Consider the following 25,972-nt stretch of genomic DNA (forward strand, 5'->3'; position numbering starts at 1 on the left):
TCAAAGTCCAAAGTTTCAAAGGAAGATTGATATGTATTGAATCACATGAGTATATATTCTATATAATCTGTGTCTGAATTGTGAAGGGCAAAAATATACAAATCATTTATTTGTTGGCTTCACTTTTACTTAGTGGGGAGATCAACATTATGATAATCTGGAACAGAACTGACTTTTGGGGGCCGTTTTTTAATAAAACCAAATCACCAGTAACTATTCGATTGTAAAACCAGATAACCTTAAACTGCCAAATAATGTTTCTTGACTCTTTCTTAGTGACATGTTGAATCCAAATAAACTCTGGAGTGGTAGAAGTAGGGTTGCAGACCATATGGCTTCCATTTGCAATTCTGTGAGAGTATGGTAAATAAACATTCTCTTTGTACTTCTAGAAATTATTTTAAAAGGTAATAGTTTTATAACTGTTTATTTTTGGTTTAGAGCTTGAGTTCTTATCCTGGCCCTGCCATCAGCAAGCCCATGTGATGAGTATTGAGTTCTGAGCATCATCTTTCGACCTCCATGGCAAGGTTGATGCACCAAACTTACTGAGCACAGGTTCACGTGCTCAGTGCACAGTGAGGCCAAACAACACTGAAAAGTCAGAGTTTGGAGCAGAGAAAGGTTTATTACAGGGCCATGCAAAGTGACAGGTGGCTCATGCTCAAAAAACCTGGAATTCCCCCCAAAGGGTTTCAGCAAAGCATTTTGAAAGGCAAGGTGAGGGAGGGGCATGGTTAGTTGTTGCAAACTTCTTGGTATTGGAATCCTTTTCCAGCTGTTCTTGCAGCTGTCCAAGTCGGTCAGGTCATGATGTTCCTGTAAACCTCCAACAAGACAAATGTTATTCTCTGTTCTGCAACTTTTTATCTCTACATGAAAGGAAAAATGTTATACATTTAAAAGTCAGAGCCTTGAGAATGGGCTATCCTGTATATTTCAGGCTATAGGCGACATTCTTTTACAAAAGGTGCATAGCTAGCATGACTAAGCACAGGTAACAGAGTACAAAGGTTAAAGTAAAAGAAACATCTAATATGGAGTCAGATTTGTTCTTCCCTATTACAAAACTACCTCTGAAATTCCTTCCTCCTTAACCTCCCTAACTCTGGAAGTACCAGTGTTCAAGTTATCTTAGATAACAAAACAGTGCACAAGGTCTGGCCATGTGGTAAGCACTCATTCTGTGTTAGCTGTTATTACCATTTCCCAAGTCAACGAATATTTATTGAATGACTGGTATTTGATCTTGCAGAAAATATGGGAGGCCAAGAGTAGTGATGCCTACAATTCTAGTTAGGGACATTTAATCTAAGTAATTTTTCACTAATATCATTTGTTCTTTCTCCTAAAAGCACATAAGTAGTGGAAGGATGGTATTGTTACCTTTGTGAGGCTGAGAGCTAGCACTTCTCTTTGGGATGTGGAAATAGAGGTTTTTGCAAACTATAGTATAGCCTAGTGGATTCGTGAAGCTCAGAACTTAAAGTGTTTGGTATACAGATTTTTCTGTTGCTACATTCTTTATTAATAATATTTACTCTTGTCTGCTCGCATTTACTAATAACACATGGACATTGAAAAGCTTACTTCTGGGCTTAACGTTTGTAACGGTTGGATGAAATTTGCTCATAATGGTCAAACCACTAGGGCTTCTTTCCTTAGTTAAAAAAAGGAAGTGGGAAAGGCATGTTAAACACAACAGAAATCTGTTCTAAAGGAAAATTCAGATCTGAACCCCTTAGGTGGAATGGTTTGATAAAGGTTAAACAAACCTTCTCTCACTCTTGTGGGACTTTAAAGTAAATTTCATCTAAATTCTTGTCAGCTTCCCTGTACAGCTGTCCCTAAACATCTGCCATGGCTGCTCGGTATGGCAGCTTCCCCCTTTCACAGTTTACACATGCTTGTGTAAACTATTTATTTGTAATACATAATTGGTGGAAAACTGTAGACTTGGTTTTTAACTACATCGACTCAGGGTGGACTGGAAGAAAGCTCTATTTAACTTCATGGAATGGGAGTAGTTGGCTTAAGGCTTGTTAGATTTGCAACCCCATTTATTTTCCAGCAACTGTTGATGTAAAGGGGTGTTTAAAAATCTATTTAGGTTCTTGTAGCTTGGGGTAATTTGGGGAGTTGTGCTTGGCCTCTCAATCCAGGACTGGGTTTGAGAACACTGCCCGGTAGACCACGCTGCTGAAGAAAATGACTCTTTTGAAGCCATGGAAAAGTGAGGCAGCTCAAAGCCTGGGGAGGCTGTGGTCATAGTAGTCATGCAGAGCAAATTATGTGACCCTTGAGAGAGGTGGCCCTCCATTGACCTGGAAAGATCAATCTTCCAGGGTCTTGACTCTGTTGGCAGAATAAATGCTTCTGTAAAGAGTGAGATCCAAGTCAGGTTGTTGGAAAACTGGTGAACATTAGTCCTTGGGAGCAAAGAGGGAGTCTAGCTGTCAGTGTGACTGATGGTCTTGCCACACGTGAATACTTCCTGGAGAAATCAGGTCAAATGGTTCCACCACCAAGAGGTGAAGGTTTCTTCATTCTGTCTTGGGGGCAGGTAACTGAGAACCCAGCCAGGTTCATCCTGTGGGGATGGAGGTCATCCCATCCCTAACAGAGGGGAGCTCAATTCTTAGTACCAGATACTCAGAGCTGTTCTCCCTGGGTCAATATCCTGGGAACATCTCAAGGGCAGCAGAAGGGCTCTGTGAAGTGTCTCTTCCATGAACCATTCTTCTTGGGGGTCTTTTTATTTTATATGCTACTACCCTTCTCAATATAATTGCCCTTGTTGCCCTAGTCCAGTTGCAACCTCAGCATTAATTGACATCTTACTCCTGATGCTAATTCTTTGTTTGGGAGCCTGTCCTGTGTCTTGTAGGATGTTTAGCAGCATCCCTGGCCCAAGCCCACCAAATGCTAGTGGCAACTCTCTCCTCATTGTGACAATGAAAAATGTCTGCAGACACTGCCAAATGTACCCTGGGGACAAAATTGTCCCCAGTTGAGAACCACTGCTTTAATCCCATGGTTTCATAAGACATTTATAGTTTATCCAACAGCAAATATTGGGCACCTGTTACATGCCAAACACTAGGTTTGGTGTGGGACAAGAATGATGACCCTAAGATATAGTCCCTTCCTTCATATAGTTTATAGTCCAGCTGGGAGAGCAGATATTAATCAAATGGCCTTACTAAAATATAATTAAAATGGTAATAACTGTGATGAAAGAATGTTCTGGGTACTCTGAGGACCAATAACAAGAAGCCACAGCTAGTCTTGGGGATCGGAGAAATGTGCCTGGAGGGATACAGAAGCTGTGGTGACTGTGAACGTGTTTCCTGATGGAGATGGGGCTGGGAAGAGTTAAACTCAGGGGCAACAGTATGTACAAAGTGCCTGGGGCAGGAGGTGATCTGCCAGGAACAAGAAAAAGGCCAGTGTGGCTAAATGCAGAGTGGTTAGAGATGAGTCCAGAAAAGAAGCGAGGGCCAGATTCAGCAGAACCTTCTCAGGCATGTTAACAGTTTTGGTCTTTATTATCCTGAAAGCACAGGAAATGTGCCCTCAGTGGCACCCTCATTCTCATCAGCTGTGAGTGAACTTTAATCTGTTCCAGCTCCAAAGTCCTGGATTTGAATTTGCTGCATTCTTATAACATTCACATTCTTTCTTTCTTTTTTCTTTTTTTTATTTTCACTGTCTTTTTGAACCTACTACATTTGACTGCTTTCCCACTTCTGGCTCTCAGGTTCCAAAATGATACGAGGGTCCCAAGAAGCGGGGTGAGGGGATGTCCCAGGAAACCATTTCATTAGCCACGCCCACCACTTTGGGTCCTAATTCTTCCAAAATTGTGATGTGCAGCAGTATTGACAGAGATGAAGAAAGTAGCAGTTTAGCATTTCTCAGGGTGACTCCACTGACCAGCCTTGTCCATGTGTGCTTAGTAGCTCTTCTCCAAAGATAGGACCTACCCTTGGCCTTTTGGCTCCATTCTAGGTAGCAGAGTTCTTGTCAAGCCATCTCTGAGGCACTGAGTGTTCGCACCTAGTCCTTTTACAAGTGCTTTGGGATAGTAACCCTGCCCTGGACCTAATATGTTAGGCTAAGGTTGGTTATACTGAAAATTACTATCTAGGTGCTCTGAGGTTCTTTGACAACTCCTTCCATGTGGATCTACAGAAATGTTACAAATATCTCATTCTTCTCAGGAAATATGTTTTCTTTAGTGAACGTGAAGACCCCACTGACACATGATTCTGCATCCTTGGGCTTCTCAGTTGAGATGGAGGGAAGTTGATGCTCAGCTGTCCTTGATGACCTGTTCTTAGGAAGACTCTGGGTAGTCCCGTGTGGGGATTGAACCTGTGACCTTGGTCTCATTAGCACTGGGTACTAATCCAAGCAATGTCGGTATAAACCCATGAATCAGTAACAAATAACCTTAATGGAGAGTATGGGAGAGCTGAAGGAAGCCAATTTGCATTTATGCCTTGTTTGCTAAGGCACAGTTGTCAGTGATGACAATGTGAGGAGACGTGACTGACAAGATTTCTGGATTGTCAGCAAACTTCGAGACTGCATTTCTTGACCTACATGTGAGCTGTTTTAAATCCTGGCCAATTTTTTTTGTTGCTTATTCCCAAATCATCTTCTTTGCCTTCTCCTGTATTATTTACCTCTCACCATAGTGTGTTCATCTTCCATAAGTTAACCTGCTTTTTCATCTCTTCTAGGATTGCTGCCTAGAATACCTTTTTTTAAAGAGTCTCTCACCCATTCCCAGATGTATTTTTTCTTCATTTCTTGCCCACGTATTCCCTTCCCCATCTTCATCTGCCCATTCCCCAGCTTTCATGCGGTGACACATATAGTATCACGCCGTTGGAGAGAGTTAAGCGTGTATCTCTTTTCTTATTAGATTCATTTAGCAATGCTGTACCGTGCATAATAGTTAGGGATCAGTGCTGCTGCCTTCTTACATTGGAGGCGGGGGGGCATTTAGCCAAACACATAGGCCTTTCCAGAACTGTCTTCTGGAACTCATGACCTGCTTTGTCCAGAATAAGACCAGATCCCATGTGTAATTTTGGAAAAATTTGGAGTTGAATAAATTCTCCCAGAAGTCCTCCAATAGTCTTTAGGATGTTTTATCATTTTCACATCTTTCTTTGGTGATTAGGTTCTTTGGGAGGAGGGAAACCTGATACCCCCGTTACCTTGTTTTGGTCCCAGAGCTCTGTGTACCTCACCCTTCCTCGGCTCTCCCAAGGATGCACTTCCTAACATTACCAACACTTATCACAGTGGGGAAGGGAGGTACTGAGGGATGCTCCCCCATATTCTGCTTTCCTGATGCCTGATTTTACTATGCAGAATACTCTTTTTCTTGAAGGAGACCCACTTTTAAAGGGGTACAGCAATTGGGATGGCTGAAAGGATGTTAACTTTTGGAAATAGGACAGACCACAGGGACTTAACACAGCAGTAAATATGGGTTGTTTCAGAACGCACTAAGCTAAGGGCTCAGAGAACACAATTCCCTTCAACTGCATTTTACCCCCTAACTATTGGAATGAACACTGTTAAAAAGAATTGTTCCATCTGAAACTATTTGAGTTCTTTTTTCTTTTAGGCAGTTATGCAAGAGTAAATGCCATTACTTGGAAAAGGCTCTTTTTTGCTTTTTCTTTCTTCATTTTTAAAAAATCTTGAGCATAAGTGAACACTAATGTATTTACTCTTTGGTTTCTGTCAGCGAGGCCCACCAGAGAAAAATTGAAATCATGCATTTTTCTGGAACATTTTCCCAGACAGCCAAGCATAGAAGCAAATTATATCCACTCCATACATTTTTTTTTCTCTTACCCCATGATGAATTTCTTTCTCCAGAGGGAAAAGTGATTTTTAAAAGACTTGAACAACATGCTAATCTTCCTTCTTATAGCCCCTGGTTGAATTACCCCTGAATTTGAAGCATTTACTGATGAAATAATACTTGACATTAACCACTGTTGTATGGAAATATTTCTAGCACCTGGGGAGAAAATAAAGGAGGGTGTTCATAACACTGCTGCTGTGTGGCCTGAATCTTCCATTTTTCTCAGGACCAACTTGAATTACACTTGCTCCATGCTGACTGACTTTTCTCCTGAGAGACCACTCTTGGACAACAGAAAGATGTGCACAACTGGAAAAATTGAGAATTTACAGTATTATTATAAAGAAAAATATTGGGTTTGGGTAACATTCTGCTTGGCTGGTTGGCAGAGCCAACTGGAGGCTTTGGTTTGGGACTTGGTCCTTGTTCAGAATGACAGAAGTTGATATCATATCCTTGTCAATGAAATACTCTTTTGCTTGTAAAACCCTGCTTAGGCTTGGGGCTCAAGGAGACAAGCAGAATTTTCCAGAGAGGTGTGAAATATGAACTTGGTTTTAGGTTTTGCACCTCAGAATATTTTTGATTTGGCAAACTGCTTTTGATCATTGACTAAGTAAAAACAGATATAAAAACTATGGAAATATAAGGATGATCATTTAACATTAATAAGGTTCTTCCCCTCATACCAGTCTATGTAGCTCATAGGACTGTGAAAATTCTCTATTTGCCTTTTTTTTTTTAATGAGAAAAGAAAATATACAGCACACTATAGAACATTCAGCTTTTTCTTCAGTTGGAGCATGGAGATGTGTTTATATGACAAATATTGAAGCAGTTTCTTCAGGGATAAGTCTCAGCTTAGTTGAAATGAGAAAACATACCCTGTGATATGGTGATGAATAATGAACCAGTCTCAAGAATCTTGGGATTAGCCCTCACCTCCAAAGCTTTCCAGGCAGCTGTTTGACCTGTCTGAGCCACAATATCTAGCTTGGACACAACCAGTGTTTCCCCAACAAAATATTGTTTCTTCTCCTGCTGGTGGTGGTATGGGAGGGGGTAGGAATGGGGAGGAAATTCATGATCAAATACATTTTAGAAATAGCGCATATACTATCCCTTGGGATCACAATTTACATAGTATGTCTGTGCATGCAATGAGAATTTCTGAATCCTGACCAAGTACCAAGGAACTTTATTTCTCCTAGTGTAAGTAGACAATAAATACAGATTGTCCTTTCCCAGGGAGTTAACAAAGCAGGACAAATTATTAGAGGTGACTAAGGAAGGGAGATGGGGAAAGTTTATTTTGGAGCATAGTAAAGGCTCCAAGAAGTTCTAAATTAAGAAATCCATTTAGCTTTGTTCAACCAGCATTTCCTAAAATGTTTTTTAGTTGCATACCTATTTTCATATAATAGAATGATGTGTCATAGGACACAGTTTGGGAAATGGTGTACTATTTCTCCAAGGTGTCTAGGTTTAATGACTATAATTCCTGATTTGTCCAATGCTCATTTTCATCCTCTCCCTGGAGCATGTTGTGAAGTACACTGTCTAGACAGTGTACATTGGCAAGACAAGTTTCACTCGACAAAAATTGATTGAAGTTTTGCCTTTTCAAGTTAGATACTGTAAAAAAGAAGAAACAAGGGAGCTTACTGTCCAGTATGTAATTTACAAACACACATAAGTAACTTTTTTTTTAATGTTGAGGCTTCTGTTAATTAATTTATTTTTATTTTTGGCTGTGTTGGGTCTTCGTTTCTGTGCAAGGGCTTTCTCTAGTTGTGGCAAGCGGGGGCCACTCTTCATCGCAGTGTGTGGGCCTCTCACTGTCGTGGCCTCTCTTGTTGCGGAGCACAGGCTCCATACACGCAGGCTCAGTAGTTGTGGCTCACGGGCCTAGTTGCTCCACGGCATGTGGGATCTTCCCAGACCAGGGTTCGAACCCATGTCCCCTGCATTGGCAGGCAGATTCTCAACCACTGAGCCACCAGGGAAGCCCCCACATAAGTAACTTTGATACAAGGAAGGCAGTGCTATCAGGAGGTGCATATGGATAAGCTACAGACAGTTTAAGGCAGTGGTTCTCAGAGTCCTGGTCGTCCCAAGATGAGCATCTCCTGCGAACTTGTTAGAAAAGAAATTCTCAGCCCCTACCCCAGACCAACGGATCCAGAATCTCTATGGTGGGGCCCTGCAATGTGAGCTTTAGCAAGTCCTACCTTGTTTCCGACATTTGCTAAAGTTTAAGAATCTCAGCTTTAGAGGTAGAGCTCACTTTTGGATGGGGGTGGGTATCTCCAGGATTGCTTCAAAAGGTATGTGGCATTTTAGCTAAATCTAAGAAGATGGAAAAGAATTATAGGCACGAACAAGTAGAGACCTGTATTATAAAGGAAGCAATAGCAACGAGACAAATTCACAGTAGAGATCTGAGGTCTAATTTTAGCTTTTTTACTGGTGAGCTGTGTGACCTTGTCCAAATTACATAACCTCTCTCGGTGTGTTTCCTCAACTCTAAAACTGGGTTGTTGGATGAGACAATTTTATGATCCTTGTGTCTGTAAAACTCATTGGGTCTCCATGCCTCTGGTTTAGTATATCATAATGTCATCTGAGTAATGGCATGACATGAATTATTTGTGACGCAAATGCTTAGTATATTATCCTGTACACTCTCTAGCTACAATGATTTGTATTAAGAAAACTACACAGTAAACATTTTTTCTACTTTTCAGGCAGCCATTAGCATCAGCCAGAGAGTAAAACTTTATTCCCAAGTGTGTCATACAGCCAGTCTATAACTGATTTCAGGAGCAAGAACCCAGAACATAAAGTAGTGCCATGAGGATGGTAATTTAAGCCATATTGAAATATGCTGCTCTGGAAGATAGGGCTTAGCAGTATCTGGCTGTGCTGGAGCTCATCATTGCAAGGAGAAATCCTGCTAGAACTTGTCAGGAATTAAAGGCCAAATCTGAGGAGTAGGTCCCTAATGCAGCTATAGGTTCCTAAGTTTGAAAGTGTACACTCAGGATTTGGGAATGAGTTACAGAGCCTTGGCAAGAACCCTTAGCCTATGTTACCATGCAAAAGACCCCTCCCTGACTCTGACCCCAACCCATGGCAGGAGCCTGGGTCTGTGGAAAGGTTATCTTTCCTATTAGGGATGGACTACCCCATGGATTGTCTTCCTCTTGACCCCTTATCCTCAGCCCAGTTTTCAGTTATTTTCTACTTTGTCTCAGTTCTTCTGAACACTGTAATAATTATAGCACCAGTACATATTTGTGAAACATTTACTGTGTGCCAGACACAGTTGTAAGCCCGTTTCATGAGAGTGGGAACTGGTATAATCCCTGTTTTAAAGATAAGGAAACTGAGACTTAAAAAGCTTTATGTGTTACCCCAAGGTCACCCAGCCAGTAAGTAGCAAACTTCTATTCAAGTCAGATATCTCTGACCTTTGGGTCTCATGGAGTGATCCTTTGCTTTTCATAAAGAGGACATCCTTTCTTTTCCCTTCAATGTGGCTTCTTTTGTTGGAAAAAAAAAATGTCAGCGTAGGTTGTAAATTTCGTCCATTATCCCTCTCTTGTGACTCACAGATTTTGCTGTTTCTAAAAACTGCCTTAGTTAATGATATTAATAGCCAGCAGTTGTATACTTACCAAGTGCCATGGACTATTTTAAGTGCTTTACATTTATTAACTCAAATCCGATTTGGTAGGCAGTATCATTCTCATTGTGTAGTCGAAGAAACTAAGGCACAGACAGGTTAAATAGCTTGCCCAAGGTCACACAGCTACTAAAGAGCAGTGCTAGGGACATCCCTGGTGGCGCAGTGGTTAAGAATCCACCTGCCAATGCAGGGAACATGGGTTCGAGCCCTGGTCTAGGAAGATCCCACATGCTGTGGAGCAACTAAGCCCGTGCGCCACAACTACTGAGCCTGCGCTCTAGAGCCCATGAGCTACAACTACTGAGCCCGTGAGCCACAACTACTGAAGCCCGCGTGCCTAAAGCCCATGCTCTGCAACAAGAGAAGCCACTGCAATGAGAAGCCTGCGCACCGCAATGAAGAATAGCCCCCCACTCTCCGCAACTAGAGAAAGCCTGTGTGTAGCAACGAAGACCCAACACAACCATAAATACATACATATATACATACATACATACATACATTTATTAAAAAAAAATAAAGAGCAGTGCTGGGATTCAAACCCAGGCAGTCATGCACCAGAGTGTGTGTTCTAGAACCAGTGTGCACGGAGCGTTTGTGTAGGTTTCAGACACAGTCACAGCACACCTGAGCCGTGACTGACCTTCCCTTTGCAGTTCGAACATAAGGCATCTTCGTGAAGGATGCCTGTAAAGGGGCGGCCCTTCAGAGACTGACTTTGTTCTTTGTTTCACAGGCTGTCATAGCACATTCCCCAAGCATCATCTCTGGCTTACAAAACCCTTTGAAAATCTGTAAGATACGAAGAGATGGAGTAAAAATAGAATGCTTTTCTAAGATGCTGTTTCTACTGTTCAGATATCCCAGCTGTTTAAAGAGGCCAGCTTACTGATGGCAAAATACAGCTTCCCCAGGTTACCTAAGCAAGTAGAGGCACTCCGGGACTCCACTGAGTCAAGGCACTCCCAGAGCGGTGGGCTTTGTAAGAGGTGTTCATTACCCTGAGGTCTGTGGTATTTTTTCATCCCTGGAAAGAAAATCCGCATGCCCTTCTACATCCCAGGCTAAGAGCCCCTCTATCTGAGTGGGCAGGGCCGGATGGTGAGGCATGCTGGACTGCTTCTGGAAAATAAATGTCTCGAAGATTGATGACTTGATGATCTCTTTGGAGATTATATCAAAAATTATTGATTATGTTACTAAGTCGTAGAAAATAGGCTCTGAGGTTGGGAGCTAAGTGCTTTCTTTAAAATAATCCAGAAGCAGTAAAATAAATCAATGTGCAGAGCTTCTCAAACACCATCAACTATCATATTGGCTTCACAAATAGCTTGGCTTCAATGTGGAAAAAGCAGGACTCTTTTTTTAAGAAAACATCTTAACAGTCATCTTGGCATACTAAAAAAAAGGAAGCCAAAAACTAATTCTAGTACTTACTTTGCAGAATTTTAAAGGATATCTCACTTCTAGCACTTGTTTATTTTCTAAATTGATGGAGAAAACTTCAAGGTTTTGAAATAATTTGTGCCATATAAGACTTTTTTTTTTCAAAAATAAATATACCAAAACCTCATGAGATATTTTTTGGTTTTAACAACTGAAGCCTACAAGCTCAGTCCTGCTCAGGTTTTTTGGGGTTAAATCCAAATTTCAGAGCACAATAATACAATTCCATTTCAGCGTGGTTTGAAGTCTTTTCATTTGCATTTAAGACCATTGATTCTGCTTTATAAGAAAAGTATTCCCGCAGTGCATCTTGCTGAAAGAAAAACTCAGTATGCAAAAGTACTGATTTTCAAATAGTTAACATGAATGATGTTTTTCATATTATGACAGCATTCTGTGTTTTGAAGGATTCACCAGAAGGATTTGTAAAAGTAACTGTTCCCCAGGGCACTTCAATGTTTACTTATAAACAGTTAACTACTTAGAGGAGGCAGTAACACCGGGGAGACTAATAAGATGTCAGAAAACAAAGATGGCTGCAAAATGTTGATAAACCACAGCTCTAAAATTGTAATATAACTCAAAGGAGAACTAATTCAATTGACACACATTTCCATTTGGTATCAGCTCGAACCTGGGAGATCTGAGACCTCATGTTAGGGAATCTCGTCCTCTTTATGGGCCTCAGTTTCCTCATCTGTAAACTCAAGTGATTGAAACAGATGTTCTTTAAGGCTCCTTTGAATCAGTATAATTTCTTGATTCTGTTTCCTGAAGTAAGATATGCTTATTTTGGGGATTTGGAAACTGAGCATGTTAAAGGCTTCTGGGCCTCTGTTTACTTCTGTACCTTAATATTCTGTTCAGCAAACCAGTATTGTATGCCTCCTACGTGGTATGTGGTTGGTGGTACATGCTGGACTGCATGCTGGGCATAGAGTGGTGCCCAAGTTCGGCTCATCCCATCAGGTTTCCTTCAATCTGGGCTTAGGGTGGGGATGGGGGACAGACTAAGAAAACTTCAACTGAACTAAATTTACCATTGAAATGGGTTTCTTCTCTGGTGATCAAAGAGTCCAGACTCCTTGGGCTAAGTATTGGTGAAACCCCAGGAGTGCCCTGGGTGTAGACTAGTGAGTGGGAAATGAGGCAGAAACTTGCTTTGTATTTCCCTGGAGATGCTGGGAGTAACCTGTTTGCTACCTTAAGAGAGTGCACATGCCTTCAGTCATCCCCTTGTAAAAACCTTGTCTCCTTCCACTGTGTTCATAGTGCACCTAAAAATACCTCTTCTGCTTTGGAGCATTCTCAGATGATGAAATAAAAGAATCTTATGAGTCATACAGGTTCTTATCAAAGCTTCTGCTGGTTTCTATCTGTGGTCTCTACAGAGGCTCTGTCACTCCCACCTTTCAGCTGAGTGTCCTCCACGGAGAGTCACCTCCAGTCACTCTGGTCCCCTGGGGTTCACTCTCCTGAACCTTCTGTATCCAAGCTGCTGCTTTGCACAGAACTTAGCACACGGGACATTTCCAAAGGACAGCCAGCCAGAGGAACTGCATGTGAAATTAACTTCTTTTATAAAAAGTCATACCATCTTTCTGCTTTTCATTTTTATTGTCTATTCTGCTTACAAAATCCGTATAGTAAACTGTACTCTTTCTACCCATCTACTACTCAGTGTTTCCTTGGTACTTCACCAGGTGACAGCAGCAAGGCATATTTCCTCCTCAGTTGGAACCAAGCAAATGCAGGCTCGGAATTTCACTTATGAGAGTCTCCTGTAAGGCAGAGTTGGGGGGGGGGGGCGGTGAATGAGAAAGTGCATGGGGTGTGGAGAGAGTCTGCTACTAGGAAAATGAGGTTTGATGTTCTCATCTAAAAAAGGTATAATAGGGCTTCCCTGGTGGCGCAGTGGTTGAGAATCCGCCTGCCGATGCAGGGGACACAGGTTCGTGCCCTGGTCTGGGAAGATCCCACATGCCGCAGAGCAGCTAGGCCCGTGAGCCATGGTGGCTGAGCCTGCGCGTCCGGAGCCTGTGCTCCGCAACGGGAGAGGCCACAACAGTGAGAGGCCCGCGTACCACAAAAAAATAAATAAATAAATAAAAATTAAAAAAATAAAAAAGGTATAATAGCATGTGCGTTGCCAACCTTGAATATTTGTATAAACTACAAAGATATCTTTGTAGATGCTAAACTTCCATATGGGATTTTTTAGCTTGCAGCCAGTGATTGCAATTAGTTTAAACCCAGAATGGAGATCATCAAATAGAGAGGATGTGTGGGTTTTATGCTTTTCCATCAATGATAAATACTGACTAGTTCAACAGAATGAAATTATGTCATATGTGCTTCTAGGGAACCTGATTATTTCATTCTTGCTTATAGATAATTTAGGAAGAATGGTGGTGTGATAGGAAAAAGCATGGCTTTTAGAGCAAGAAAGACCAGTGTTCGAGATCCTGCTCTGCTACTTACCAGCTGGGAGACATTGGTTGGGCCAGTGTTCCAACCAAGTGGGTTAACTTTTCTAACTTTCAGTTTTCTAACATGGAGTTGGGTGAAATTGTACTTAGGGTGTTGTGAGGATTAAATGTAACAAAAGGGCTAAGTCACAGTGTGCCGGCTAAAGGATTCATTTCCTATCTCCTCTTCTCTCCCATTCTGTTTCCTATAGAAGAGGCGGAGAGAGGAAATGGGAGGTTCTGGTGAATATGTCTTGGTGGAAGAACTAATACATTTGGTTGTTCTAAAAATCTGAGTCATCATGGTATAAATAGGCTTAGCTCTTCCCTGTTAAATAGCATTTCCCCTCTCTATTTTTAAAGCACTTGACAGATTTTAGAGTTAAAATAGGAAAATGTTTTGATAATCTACATAGTCAGAGCTGTGGTGACTTGGAAATTTAATAGTAGCTGATAAAAATAATTGGAAGCAATTCCTTCAGTTACTCTTAAGAAAATAAATCTCTTGTCATTCTTTAAATTTTTCTTGCACAAAATCTTTCTTACCTCCCTTGTCCTTAGTGGCACGGTCCACTTGTGAATATCACTTAGCTCATGCAACTCCTTAGGGATGGTCCTTCCTGCTTTGTTTGTTACATGATGTTTTGTTCATCCTCATGGTAGTAGATTATGCCTTAATTTTGATCAGTTTAAAAGTCAACACAACAGAAGATGGTGATACCTTGAAAACATTTCTTTAAAGATCATAGTTATAAAAGTAATTACACAACCATAGATGAGCAATGTTAACTGAAGAAATATTAGAAAATGCAAAGATGTCCCCAAACCCACAACACAGTTAATTCATTTTAAATGTAAAAATGCAGTTGTATATATAAATGTTTAAATAATAATAGAATGATATCACATATACATACTGTTTTATGATTTTTTTATTTAGCATTACATCTTACTTCATCAGAAAATATACATCTTTTTATCATTATTTATTTATTTTTTTATCATTCTTTTTAATGGCTTCATAGTATTTTGTTTTATGAAATGTGCCACAAATTAATTGCTTCTATTGATAAGCAGTTAATATCGTTTCAATATTTTGTATTTTAAACTGTGCTCTAAATGTACAATTGTCTAATTATTTCCATAGTATAATTGCCTAGAAGGTAATTTTATGTCAGAGGTAAATGCACTTTTTAAGGCTTCCAGAACATATTTCTAAATTGACCTTCAGAATGCAAGAAATCTACCAATGAACAATGCTATCAGCAGTGTAAAAGTGTCATTTAAAAAAATCAAATAAGGTAAATTTAAATCCTAGTTGTTTTGAATTCCTTGTCATCTAGTAGTGGTAAGGAGTCTAATTTTTTTCTCATATTGATGTTTTAGTAAAAATATTTTATAATAAAGTTTTTAAAAACACTCTTTCATAACAATTATTTCCTGTTCCTTCTCCCATGTTCCTCTAGGTTAATGTATCTTTTCTCTCTCTCTTTTTCCCCCTCCAGGATGGAAGTATGATGTGATGGATATAACTATGGGATACTGTGTAGGTACACGGCCTCCCTCTTGCCTCATCCTCCTGCTTCTCAAGCTTTTAGCCACTGTCTCTCAGGGGCTGCCGGGGACCGGGCCCCTTGGTTTCCACTTCACACATTCCATTTATAATGCTACCGTGTATGAGAACTCAGCAGCAAGGACCTACGTCAACAGCCAGAGTAGAATGGGCATCACCTTAATAGATCTGTCCTGGGATATCAAATACAGAATAGTGTCTGGAGATGAAGAAGGCTTCTTCAAAGCAGAGGAAGTCATCATTGCAGATTTCTGTTTTCTCAGAATAAGAACTAAAGGTGGCAATTCTGCCATATTGAATAGGGAAATTCAGGACAATTATTTATTGATAGTAAAAGGTTCTGTTCGAGGAGAAGATTTGGAAGCATGGACTAAAGTGAGCATACAGGTTTTAGATATGAATGATCTGAGACCCTTATTTTCACCCACAACCTACTCTGTTACAATCACAGAAAGCACACCTTTAAGGACTAGTGTTGCCCAGGTGACAGCAACAGATGCAGATATTGGTTCCAATGGAGAATTCTACTACTACTTTAAGAACAAAGTTGATCTCTTTTCAGTTCACCCCACAAGTGGTGTCATCTCTTTAAGTGGACGATTAAATTATGATGAAAAGAATAGGTATGATCTGGAAATTTTGGCTGTGGACCGGGGGATGAAGCTCTATGGAAACAATGGAGTGAGCAGTACTGCAAAGCTTTACGTTCACGTTGAACGAATAAATGAGCACGCTCCGACTCTCCATGTGGTCACTCACATTCCTTTCTCACTGGACAAAGAGCCCATATATGCACTGGTGACAGTGGATGACCTAGATGAAGGAGCCAATGGAGAGATTGAGTCTGTTTCCATTGTGGCTGGGGATCCTTTAGATCAGTTCTTCCTGACTAAGGAAGGAAAGTGGATGAATGAGTACAGGATTAAGGAGAAGAAGCAGGTTGACTGGGAGAGCTTTCCCTATGGCTACAATCTCACTCTTCAAGCCAAAGACAAGGGGTCACCTCAGAAATTTTCAGCAGTAAAGATAGTCCACATTGCCAACCCCAAAAGAGACACTGTCCCAGTTAGGTTTGAAAAAGAAATGTACGATGTGAGCATTAGTGAATTTTCCCCTCCTGGTGTCGTGGTTGCTATAGTAAAATTAAGTCCTGAACCTCTAGATGTGGAATACAAATTATCCCCTGGAGAGGATGCACAGTACTTCAAAATTAATCCTCGGTCAGGTCTGATCGTCACAGCACAGCCACTGAATACCATTAAGAAGGAGGTTTATAAACTAGGGGTGACAAATAAAGAAGGAGATTTAAAAGCACAAGTCACCATCAGCATAGAAGATGCGAATGATCACACCCCAGAATTTCAGCAGCCACTGTATGATGCTTTTGTGAATGAAAGTGTTCCAGCGGGAACAAGTGTTTTGACAGTTTCAGCTTCTGATAAGGATAAAGGAGAAAATGGGTACATCACCTATAGTATTGCCAGCTTGAATTTGTTACCATTTGCCATTAACCAGTTTACAGGTGTTATTAGCACAACTGAAGAATTGGATTTTGAATCCTCGCCAGAAACATACAGGTTCATCGTCAGAGCCTCTGACTGGGGTTCGCCATACCGCCATGAAAGTGAGGTCAATGTGACTATTCGAATAGGAAATGTCAATGACAACAGCCCTCTCTTTGAAAAAGTGGCTTGCCAGGGAATTATTTCCTATGACTTTCCAGTTGGGGGCCATATCACAGCTGTCTCAGCAATCGATATCGATGAACTGGAACTTGTAAAGTACAAAATCATCTCTGGAAATGAACTTGGTTTCTTTTATTTAAACCCAGACTCTGGTGTTTTGCAGCTTAAAAAGTCACTGATGAATCCTGGAATCAAAAATGGAAATTTTGCCCTTAGGATTACAGCCACCGATGGGGAGAATTTTGCGGATCCTATGTCTGTTAACATTTCAGTCCTGCATGGGAAGGTGTCTTCAAAGAACTTCAGTTGCCGAGAAACTCGCGTGGCTCAGAAGCTGGCAGAGAAACTACTCATTAAGGCCAAAGCAAATGGGAAGCTGAATCTGGAAGATGGATTTCTTGACTTTTATTCAATTAATAGGCAGGGGCCACATTTTGACAAGTCATTTCCTTCTGATGTGGCCGTGAAGGAGAATCTGCCAGTTGGTGCTAACATCCTGAAGATTAAAGCCTATGATGCCGACTCTGGCTTCAATGGAAAGGTGCTATTTACAATATCCGATGGGAATACGGATAGTTGTTTTAATATTGATATGGAGACCGGGCAGCTTCAAGTCCTTATGCCCATGGATCGAGAACACAGAGACTTCTATCTCCTTAATATCACTATCTATGACTTAGGTAATCCACAAAAGTCCTCGTGGAGGTTGCTCACCATCAATGTGGAGGATGCTAATGACAATAGCCCAATTTTTCTTCAAGACAGTTACTCAGTTAACATTCTTGAAAGTTCAAGTATTGGCACTGAGATTATTCAAGTGGAAGCCAGAGACAAAGACTTGGGTTCTAACGGTGAAGTGACTTACTCAGTCTTGACAGATACACAGCAGTTTGCCATCAATAGCTCCACTGGAATCGTGTATGTAGCCGATCAGTTGGACCGGGAATCCAAAGCAAACTACTCTTTAAAAATAGAAGCCAGAGACAAGGCAGAAAGTGGCCAGCAGCTGTTTTCGGTTGTCACCCTGAAGGTTTTCTTGGATGATGTCAATGACTGCTCCCCGGCTTTCATTCCCAGTAGCTATAGTGTGAAGGTTCTTGAAGATCTCCCCATTGGCACTGTCATTGCTTGGCTGGAGACCCATGACCCAGACCTGGGACTGGGGGGTCAAGTGCGCTATTCTTTGGTCAATGATTATAATGGGAGATTTGAAATAGATAAAGCAAGTGGCACCATCCGCCTGAGCAAAGAGCTCGACTATGAAAAGCAACAGTTCTATAACCTCACCGTTCGGGCCAAAGACAAAGGGCGGCCTGTCTCTCTGTCATCCGTTTCCTTTGTTGAGGTGGAAGTGGTGGACGTCAATGAAAACCTCCATACTCCCTATTTCCCAGACTTTGCTGTTGTTGGAACTGTAAAAGAAAACTCACGGATTGGAACAAGTGTGCTGCAGGTTACTGCCCATGATGAGGACTCCGGGAGGGATGGAGAGATCCAGTACTCCATCAGGGATGGCAGTGGTCTTGGAAGGTTCAACATAGATGATGAGAGTGGTAAGTTTCATATTTTGTGCCAGAATTATTGTTTCTCTTCTCATGAATTGTCAACATTGGAAAAATGAATGGCTATTCTTGCACTCAAACGGAATGACAAATGAGGTTGCATTTGGTGCAGAGGTGATGCAAGTAAAAGCTTTTCCGTAGAATGCATTGACTTGTAAGAAGACCCGTTTATACAGTGATAGCCAGTGGTTTTCAGTGGGAGTCCCTGGTTTTTGTTTTTCTTGTTCAGCATTGCCATCACCAGGTTATCTTTCAATAAGTGTAAATAATTGTCACCTCTGTTGAGTGCACTTCTGACCTTCACTAAATTAAGGGCCCTGATAAAGTAAATTACATTTGAATTGGCTTTAAATTAGAAGTGTGAAATGGATTTTCAAATGGATCTTATATACCAGTGTTTCCCTTTATAGTAAGGCTTTTCTAAAGTGATATTGCATTAGTTGCTTGGTCTCTTGTGTTTCCCAGGCACATCTGGCACTTGAATGACAGGCATTTGCACTGTATCGGCCCCATTAATGCATGGAGGCAACCTTCTACAAATGTTTTCATGATAGACTAGAGGAGGCATGTTGTGGCTTTTATTTATTTAAAAAATGGTTTTAAGATTTTATCTGTAAGGTTTTACCTTTTACAGAAACACTTTAAAATATGGGACAAAATAGTCCCAATATTTTCATTGTCCTCTACCTGTTTATTTATACACTGTCATAGATACAGGTATAGATTTTATTTCTATTCTTATTATTGTCATTATTTGCCTTTAAATGTACAGGTGCTTGGACACCTGCTTGTGTGTGTGTGTGTGTGTGTGTGTGTGTGTTCCTTGATCAACACAGTGCCTTTTTCTAGTCTTCTCTAGATTGTACACATCTCAAGACAGGGACTGTGTCTTCTCTATTCCTGTGTGAATGGTACTACTAGTACTTTACAGTTTGGGGGCACATTTGTATCCAGTAAATCATTTTCTACAACACTCACAGGGTGTTTTGTTCCCAGTAATGATGATGATGATGATGATGAAGAAAACAGATAGTGGGAAGTTGTCATCATAGGGATACTAGTTGTACATTAATTATACTAGAAAAAGGGTTTGAGAAAGTATTAAATACTGGATAGGAGTTACAAAACTGTGTATACTGTCAAAAATTTAGACTGTAAATTTTTTGTATAAATGGTTTCTCATTTTGGCTAGTATAAATTATAAAATTGATCTCCATAGCCATAATGAAGGAAAAGGTAAATGTCAAGAAAACTGGGTTCTGATGTAGCCCTATACTCTATCTTATTATATATAACTTGTCATTTGATTAGAATATATTTTTACCTTTGAAGTACAAAATGAGAAAGAAAAAGTAGTAACCTTTACTGCGTGTCTATTCTATGCTAATACTTTACTATTAATAATAATGACTTCATTGAGTACTTGCAATAGGCAACACACCATATGAAGTGTTTTAGAGTTGGGTCTTATTTAATTCTCCCAACAGCTCCTCCAAAACTAATACTCATGAACTGATGTTCAGAGAAGATACATAACTTGGAGCCTGGTTTCAAGTTTAGCTCTGAGTAACTGCAGTATACACTGCTGTCTCCCATCTAAAGACAAGTATGTGCTTCCTTGCATGTTCCTAGGTACACATGAATTTGATGTTGATCTAAAATCTGTAAGGCAATAAAGTGTTAAATGGGTTTCAAAGTCCTTACAATCCTGGGCTTGTTGGCTGATGGCACCAGCCATTAATCATCTTCCTTCTTCCTCACAGTCCCATTGTTTGTGTGGCTCTTCAGTGTGAGAAGCTTACCTTTGGGACTCAGGTGGATGTAGGTAGGTAGGTCAACAGGAAGGTGTCAGGCTGAATCATTAACAACTGCAACCTTCATGACTACATCAGGCCACAATGAGTTGTGTTCATTAGTTTCATCTTGGTGTAGCTTGATGCAGAGAAGAGCACGAGCAATTTGGTGAGAGTGGCCTAGATTTTCCATGTTTGTACCATGCTATTTTGTTCTCATCTTGGGTGTTATTTCAGAAAATGTGTGTATAGTCATCTGATGATGTAGCTGCTTTTATAATTCTTTACATAAATAGAAATTATTTTTATTGAAGTATAGTTGATTTACAATGTTGTACTAGTTTCAGGTGTACAGCAAAGCAATTCAGTTATATATATATATATGTGTGTGTGTGTGTGTGTGTATGTATATATGTGTGTACATATATATACATATTCCTTTCCAGATCCTTTTGCATTATAGGTTATTTGAAGATATTGAGTATAGTTCCCTGTTCTATACAGTAGGTCATCGTTGTTTATCTACTTTATATATAATAGTGTGTATCTGTTAATCCCAAACTCCTAATTTATCCCTACTCCCTTTCCCCTTTGGGAACCATAAGTTTGTTTCCTATGTCTATGAGTCTGTTTCTGTTTTGTAAATAAGTTGATTTGTGTTTTTCTTTAGATTTCACATATACGTGATATAATATGATATTTATCTTTGTCTTACTTACTTCACTTAGTATGATAATCTCTAGGTCCATCCATGTTGCTGCAAATGGCATTATTTCATTCTATTTTATGGCTGAGTGATATTCCGTTGTGTGTGTGTGTGTGTGTGTGTGTATACATATATATATATATACCCCACATCTTCTTTACCCGTTCATCTGTCTATGGACATTTACATTGCTTCCATGTTTTGGCTATTGTAAATAGTGCTGCTATGAGCATTGGGGTGCATCTATGTTTTCAAATTAGTGTTTTTGACTCCAAGAGTTTGATGTCTTTTGCCTCTGTTGTAAAAACAACTTCCTACTTTGCATTGTTCCCTTATATTCTGGATTGTATAAAATAAGTTTTGCCATGAGTGATAATAATTCCACTTTCATTTTGACATTGCTTTGTGACTTAAAAATCTCTTTTCTTATGACATCAACTCCCTTGGGGTAACAAATAGCTAAGTGCGTTGTGCAAACCCACATACCCATTAGAGGATTTAGATCTAGAACCAACTCTCCTCAGTCCTAACTCAGTGCTCTTTTCTTTTCATTCATTACCCATGTTTCTGATTTACTTTCCTAGAGAATTATTCATTTTTAAAACCATAGTGACTATTTCTTTTCCTCTTTTTTTTGAATTTTATTTTATTTTATTTTTTATACAGCAGGTTCTTATTAGTTATCTGTTTTATACATATTAGTGTATATATGTCAGTCCCAATCTTTTCCTCCTTTTTATTTCATTTTGTTTCCCCCTTTTAGGAAGCAAAACTATCTTTTTTTCTAGGTTATAGGAAAAAACTTTCAACTTAATGTTGAAATTTTTATGAAGATTAGAATTTCCATATGGTAATATTCTTAACCATCTTCCTTCTATCTCACTTCTTGCAGATTTTAACATCCCAGCCCAAAAAGATGATGAGGAATGATTGTGTGGACTTGTGCCACGGGGATGCTAGGGTTAGGGAGAAGTTTGGCAAATGTATGTCCAACAAGAGAAGCCATCACCATGGCGCTATTGGGTTTGCGCTACTGTTGAGTGATCAATCAGCTCTTTGCCTCCCAGCTCTAAAAATCATGGCTTGAGCTGCTGGTAGAATGAGTGGTTGTTTAGCCCTACAGCTGCTACTGGGTCTTAAGTTCGGACTCTGTTGTTTCATATGACCCCTTGGACATAATAAAATGGCCTAAAATTGTTGGGGTTTTCGTCTTTCAAGAACCTTAAGTCATCCGGCAAAGGTTCTGTCATGGCTTGCCTTGTTTAATGGGTCTAAACTTATGCATGCACATGAATCAGCTGGAGAGTTTGTCAGCAATGCAGATCCCCAGGCCTGATTCCCAAAGATTCTGATTCAGTTGGTCTGGGGTAGGAGCTGAGGGATCTTCATTCAAGCACTCCAAGCGGTCCTTCTGTGTGTGGTTCAGAAACACTACCCTAAATTTACCTGGGCTCCTTAGAGTGTGTCTATCAGATTATATCTTTTCTGTAAAATCCTGTTCCTTATTCTTTGGAAAGCCAAGGAATTGAGCTCATATTTTAGATAAATTTCTTTCCTGGTCAAGTTTTCCAATCCAAATAAATTTTCTGTTATTCATTAGTGGTGATAGTTTTCTGAATGCCTTCCCAATGGATCAAAATCTATTTCTGTGCTTCAGTAATTGCAGTGCTCCTGTTTTGTGAGACAGATTATGCTGGAATTAGTTGATCCATTTAGTAGTTTTATGTTCTTGACCTTTTTGGAGCTCAGTGAACAAAACCATACCTTTGAAATTCTTTACCATGCACGAGCATTTAATAAATGTTTAATAATGTTCACAGTAAATGGATTAACTGAGGGGCCCCCAACTACAGTGGATTTGATGACAATTTAAATAACCAGTCTGGAAGATGCAATTTAATCTTCTTTTATTCCTTCACAAAGAATGCATTCTTATTCTTTGACATAATAGGAATGCATATTCTTGACTACTCAGAAGTTTTAGAAGGTTTATACAGAGCACACTGTACATTTTAAACAGTGATTTTCTATTAGATTCTTTTGTAAACTGCAAACTTGAGCAATGACTTCACTGTTTTATTTACCTGGTGTTAAAGAAGTATTTAATCTAGATAAACAATTTCCAGTTTAGCATATTAATCATGGGTGATTAGGAAGATATTTTACCATCCGTTATTACTAATTATATTATTGCTTCCATTTATCAAGTACCTATTGTGTGCTAAGCACTATGCTAGGTGCTTTGTGGGTACTTTCTAGTTGTCACAGTAATCCAGCACGGTGAGGTTCAGTGAGGTTTGCCCAAACAGGGTCAGGCATCTGGAAGTTGTTAGAACTGGATGCTCTAGTGCAATGGACTCCAAATCTCATGTCAGTTCCCCTCTTTTCCACTGCAGTGTGCCATAATAACCTTGCTAAGCATATGTATTAGTCAGATTTTTTCTGTATTATTACTGTATAACAAACAATCACAAAATTTCAGTGGCTTATAAAAGCAGGCATTTTTTTCTTCTTGCTCTTAAGTCTGGGAAGACAGTTGAAGTTGTTGAAGGCAGTAGAATGAGTTACGATCTGTTCTACATGTGTTTCCTTCTTCAGGACCCAGGCTGAAGGGAGTACTCACTGTCTGGGATGTAGTGTTCTCAAAGTCAGATCAGGAGTGCAAGAGGCTGATGGAAGTTTGTGGTGCCTCTTAAAGCATCTGCTCAAGACTGGCCCACATTCCATTGGCCAAAGAAGGTCTTGGGGCCAAGTTCAATATCGATGTGGGGTAAAGAGTAGTACCTCTCTTACAGAGGGAGGGAGGAAGAGGAATGAATAATTGCTGAATAATTAATAATCATAAGTACTGAATAATAATTCAGCCTAACATACCATGTGACAGCTCTCACTATTGTCTTCATAACTTAACGTTAGTTGGACACTACCTTTGTGGAACGCACTGGGACAGGCAGTGGTGACACAGAGAGCTACAGGTATCAGACCTGGGCCTTCTATAGTGGGACCAGGATCTTTCAAGCTCTCCAGTGTTGAGATGCTGTACTTGATCTTCTATAGGGAGAAGGATTCACTTCAACTGGTGGCCAGGGAAAGAATAAATACATAGAGCTTTTATTTATTTAGTTCAACTGAAGAATGTTTACTGGCTGACAGTGCTGAGTCTAATACTCTTTTATCTGCAGACTAATCATTAGAGAGTCAAGAGTGGGTGGATGAAAACCAAGAACAGGAATATTTGTATTGTTAGAAATTTGAGAAGCTTTTATCATTGCAGAAATCGGATGTCTCAACACAGATATTTTAAAAGGTGGGTAATATCCATAGGATCATGTTTCTTGCATAATGTCATAAAATATAAGCTTCCCTTTTCTGATATTCAGAGGCACCAGAAGCCATATTTTATCTTATGGTTGGTTGTTAATCTTTTCAGTTTATTCTCCCCAAACTTTCCTGTTAAACTCCTTTTTGACAATTTGAGGTGTAAGGCAGATGCTACTCGGCGGCTTTGGTGCAATTCATGATAATTCCAAACTAAATGGTGTTCTCCATCCTCATTCTTTTTTCAAGGTGATATTTTGTCTCTACCCGTCTAGGTTAAAAGAGAAGCACTGAATTTTGGCTCAAAATTGCCCCTGGGACCAGAGCAAGTAAAGGAGAGGAATGAAGTTATGATCAAGTGATAGCAGAAACTTTTCTCAGCTCTGGATTTTTAACCTTAGCTCTAGACTTCTTGATCATAATTATTTGAGAGAAATATAATGTTCCCGGAGGAGCCCTGAACACTCCATAACATTCAAATGAACGTAGTAGTTGTCATGTAAATCAGGCCAGAGAGAGGATTAGAAGCTTCTGGAAAATAATGAAGAGCATGTTTTTATTACTCTTTTCAGCACGTGCCTTCTTCTTGACCTTTTTTTCTTAACTGTTGGCTGAAGGCAGTTTAGGTTTTAATAGAAGACTGTTGGTTCAAATCTGTAATTATGCCTGCCTTGTATATCAACTTTGAGCTGCTGTTGTCCCTAGGTAACTAGTAAATGGTAAAACTAGTGACCAACATAAAGACGAAATCCAAATAGGGTGGCAAGCCAACAACCTAGAAACTTGTGTGGTCTTTTCTCTGAAATCAGTCTTCCTTTTATATTTTAATAATAGAAGTTTCCCATGGCTTACCTGGCCCGTCATGCCAAGGTCATGATTTCCTCAGTGCCAAGTGATAATGAATTATATTTACTTCTTCAGTTAACAAAGAATGAAATTTCAGAGGCCTAGTAAGCAGAGGTTACAAAAAAAATCAAAGGCTTGCATCATGTATTAGTGGCTCTCCAGAAGGTAGTGGGATCAATTTATTGCCTTCTGTGACTTCAGATAGCTTGCGTCTCATTTCAGTCTTCTAAAAATGTTTTTTTGGCAGGTGTTTTATATGCATGTTGAAGGATACTTTCATTTATCATTACATTTGGAAGGTTTATAGAGTTTGATAAATATTTATGTGATGCCGCTACATTCACAGTGTTTCATTGAAAAGAAAATGAAAATGAAAATGGGCTGCAGCCTGTAGTTTTAGCTTGCCAGTTTTTATGAACGCATGTCTTATCGACAGACAGAATCTACAAAGAGTTGTGTGTGGGATTCAATTCAACTTATATTAAATTCTGGGCACTGGTATACAATGATTGAATATAATAGGACTCTCCAAATTTTCCCATTGGACATTGGAGGACTTAGTAGCTCTCTAGGGCCACACTCTTTGTGATTAAATTCACCAATTTTCATTTACATAGCATAGTTAATATTCGAGTTGCTTTTAAAAAGCAGCATGCTAGTGAGAATAGTACCAAGTAAAAATAATATATTGAATAGGAAATGTCTTGAGTCAAAAAGTGAATAAATGTTGAAGGAATTAAGATAAGAATTTGAGGTACACACACACCAGCATACACACACACGCACACACACACAAACACACACATGTTATGGTAAAAACATAAAGGCTTTGTGGTTTAGCCCCAAGATCTATAAAATAGAGCTTAAACCATTTTCGGTTTTTCTCCACATTCTTAAAAGTCTGCCTCTTGGCTCTTGTGGCTTCTCTGCTCCCTTTTTTCCTCATCCTCCACCTCTTCCTTCTCTACTTGCCACAGTTATAGTGCACAGA

General features: G+C 39.8%; 1 protein-coding gene across 2 annotated transcripts in view; it reads left to right on the forward strand.

Moving 5' to 3' along the window:
• Window positions 1-25,972, forward strand: part of FAT3 (FAT atypical cadherin 3) — a gene marked incomplete at its 3' end in the record, with an annotated part of 711,881 nt that overhangs the window by 122,080 nt on the left and 563,829 nt on the right. For both annotated transcript variants that reach the window (XM_081241326.1, XM_081241325.1), the window contains exon 3: window positions 15,004-18,309. In XM_081241326.1, the coding sequence (XP_081097452.1) occupies window positions 15,021-18,309 (3,289 nt within the window). In that variant the 5' untranslated portion in view covers window positions 15,004-15,020. The remainder of the gene's footprint in view (window positions 1-15,003; window positions 18,310-25,972) is intronic.

Source organism: Mesoplodon bidens (genome assembly GCF_964165515.1).
Source record: "Mesoplodon bidens genome assembly, chromosome: 7".
Taxonomy (NCBI): Eukaryota; Metazoa; Chordata; class Mammalia; order Artiodactyla; family Ziphiidae; genus Mesoplodon; species Mesoplodon bidens.